Here is a 2010-nt window from a genome sequence, read left to right as displayed (position 1 = left end):
TGCAACGAGCAGGCCTATTCCCTGGCCGTTGAGAAGCTGCTCAACATCCGCCCGCCCCTGAGGGCTCAGTGGATCCGAGGTGAGGGCGGCCCCGTAACATTTCTGCGGGGTTCCAGCACCCGCCCCGGAGGCGGGTGCTCCTGCCTGCCCTGCTGTGGGTCGTAGCTCTTGGCTTTTGGGGGACTCAGCCCCCATTCCCTGTCCCCAGGGGGGCTGGAGGTGCTCACCCCCCTGTGCCAGTCCTCTTCGCAGAGATAACCCGGCTGCTCAACCACATCATGGCCGTGACCACGCACGCGCTGGACATCGGGGCCATGACCCCCTTCTTCTGGATGTTTGAGGAGAGGGAGAAGGTAAAGGGCAGCGTGGCCATGCCGCGGGATCAGTGCGGGGGGTTCTGGGGCTCGGTGCTGCCCACGCAGCCGTGCTGGGATGCAGTGGAGTCTCTTCTGTCCCCGCAGATGTTCGAGTTCTATGAGCGGGTCTCAGGGGCGCGGATGCACGCTGCCTACATCCGCCCCGGTGGGGTGCACCAGGTAAGGGTGCCCTGGCTCCCTGCAGAGCCCCTCTGCTCTGGCAGGGATGTGCGGGGTGTCCCTGTGTCCCCGTGTGGGTGATGGCCCCTCCGGTGCCTCCCTGCCTGCATCCCCAGTGCCACCGGCCATGCGTGGGCTGACCTCCCTCTCCTCCCACGCAGGACCTGCCCCTGGGGCTGATGGATGACATCTACGAGTTCGTGAAGAATTTCTCCACGAGGATCGACGAGGTGGAGGAGGTGAGGCAGGACGGCAAATGGGCCTCTGCTCGAAACCTGGGAGAGAGGGACAGTCCCCGTTTCCCAGCACCCTGAGGGCTGGGGTCTCGCGTTGTCTGTCCCCTGGGCACGGCCAGCGTGGGGTTTTTCCTCCTGCGGCAGCGGTGACAAGGTGACACGGGTCAGGACAGGGGGTGCACAGTCGGGGAGAGGCAACCAGTTCGGGGGATGCGTGACTCACGCCCTGCTGCCCGCAGATGCTCACGAACAACCGCATCTGGAAGAACCGCACAGTCGACATCGGGGTGATAACGGCGGAGGAGGCTCTCAACTACGGGTTCAGGTGGGTCTGGTGGCTCCCGGGGACGCTTATGGGGGGCTCAGCCTCCTGCCAACACCCAGCTGCGTCGTGCCCCCGAGAAGGATCAGGGTTGAATCTAAAGAGCTCAGCCCTGATTGCAGGAGACCCCAGGGCCATCGGAGCCGTGTTGGGGACCGATGGCAGCAGTGACTGTCAGGGCAGTGCTACCTGGTAGCCAAGTGTGGCAGGAGCTGTGACACCATGTCCTGCCTGCTTTTGCCTGCCTGATGTCCCCAGGCTGTCCTCCCGTGGCCGCTGCTCAGGGCTGTGCGGTGTGCGCAGGCGGGGGACGCGTGGCCGCTTTCCCCTGTGTCAGGGTCTGCTTTGGGGTGCGGGGAGGGCCTGGAGCTGGTGTGGGGCTGGGCCCCCCCGGGTGGGCTGCTCCCCCGCCTCCCTCTGCCCAGCGGGGTGATGCTGCGGGGCTCGGGGATCCACTGGGATCTGCGCAAGACCCAGCCCTACGACGTCTACGATCAGTTGGAGTTCGACGTCCCCATTGGCTCCCAGGGCGACTGCTATGACAGGTACGTCACCCCCCGGCTCTGCCGTGGGCCGGAGGCCGCGGGGAGGCCTCGGCAGGGTCACGCCTCCTCGGGGGGCCTGCGGTGAGGCCGTGACTTCCCCATGGGGTGCCCACCATGCCGGGCGCAGGTCCTGAGCGGCGTGGGGGTCCCACAGGTACCTATGCCGCGTGGAAGAGATGCGACAGTCCCTCCGTATCATCCTGCAGTGCCTCAACAAGATGCCTGAGGGGGAGATCAAAGTGGACGACGCCAAAATCTCCCCTCCAAAGCGGGCAGAGATGAAGGTAAAAGCACTTCCTTCCCCCGCTGGGCCTCGCCGCCGGCTGCGTGACGGGGCCAGCGAGCAGGAAACAGTTTTGTGTGCCCGACGT

General features: G+C 65.9%; 1 protein-coding gene across 1 annotated transcript in view; it reads left to right on the top strand.

Moving 5' to 3' along the window:
• NDUFS2 (NADH dehydrogenase (ubiquinone) Fe-S protein 2, 49kDa (NADH-coenzyme Q reductase)) overlaps positions 1-2010 on the top strand; it is a gene marked incomplete at both ends in the record, with an annotated part of 2578 nt that continues 568 nt past the window's right edge. The window contains 7 exons of the mRNA XM_009582072.1: positions 1-79; positions 241-353; positions 462-536; positions 698-775; positions 1012-1097; positions 1520-1639; positions 1794-1923. Coding sequence (XP_009580367.1) covers positions 1-79; positions 241-353; positions 462-536; positions 698-775; positions 1012-1097; positions 1520-1639; positions 1794-1923 — 681 coding nt within the window. The remainder of the gene's footprint in view (positions 80-240; positions 354-461; positions 537-697; positions 776-1011; positions 1098-1519; positions 1640-1793; positions 1924-2010) is intronic.

This window comes from Fulmarus glacialis, unplaced genomic scaffold (assembly GCF_000690835.1).
Source record: "Fulmarus glacialis isolate BGI_N327 unplaced genomic scaffold, ASM69083v1 scaffold24967, whole genome shotgun sequence".
Classification (NCBI taxonomy): domain Eukaryota; kingdom Metazoa; phylum Chordata; class Aves; order Procellariiformes; family Procellariidae; genus Fulmarus; species Fulmarus glacialis.
This window is presented reverse-complemented; position numbering and strand designations above follow the sequence as displayed.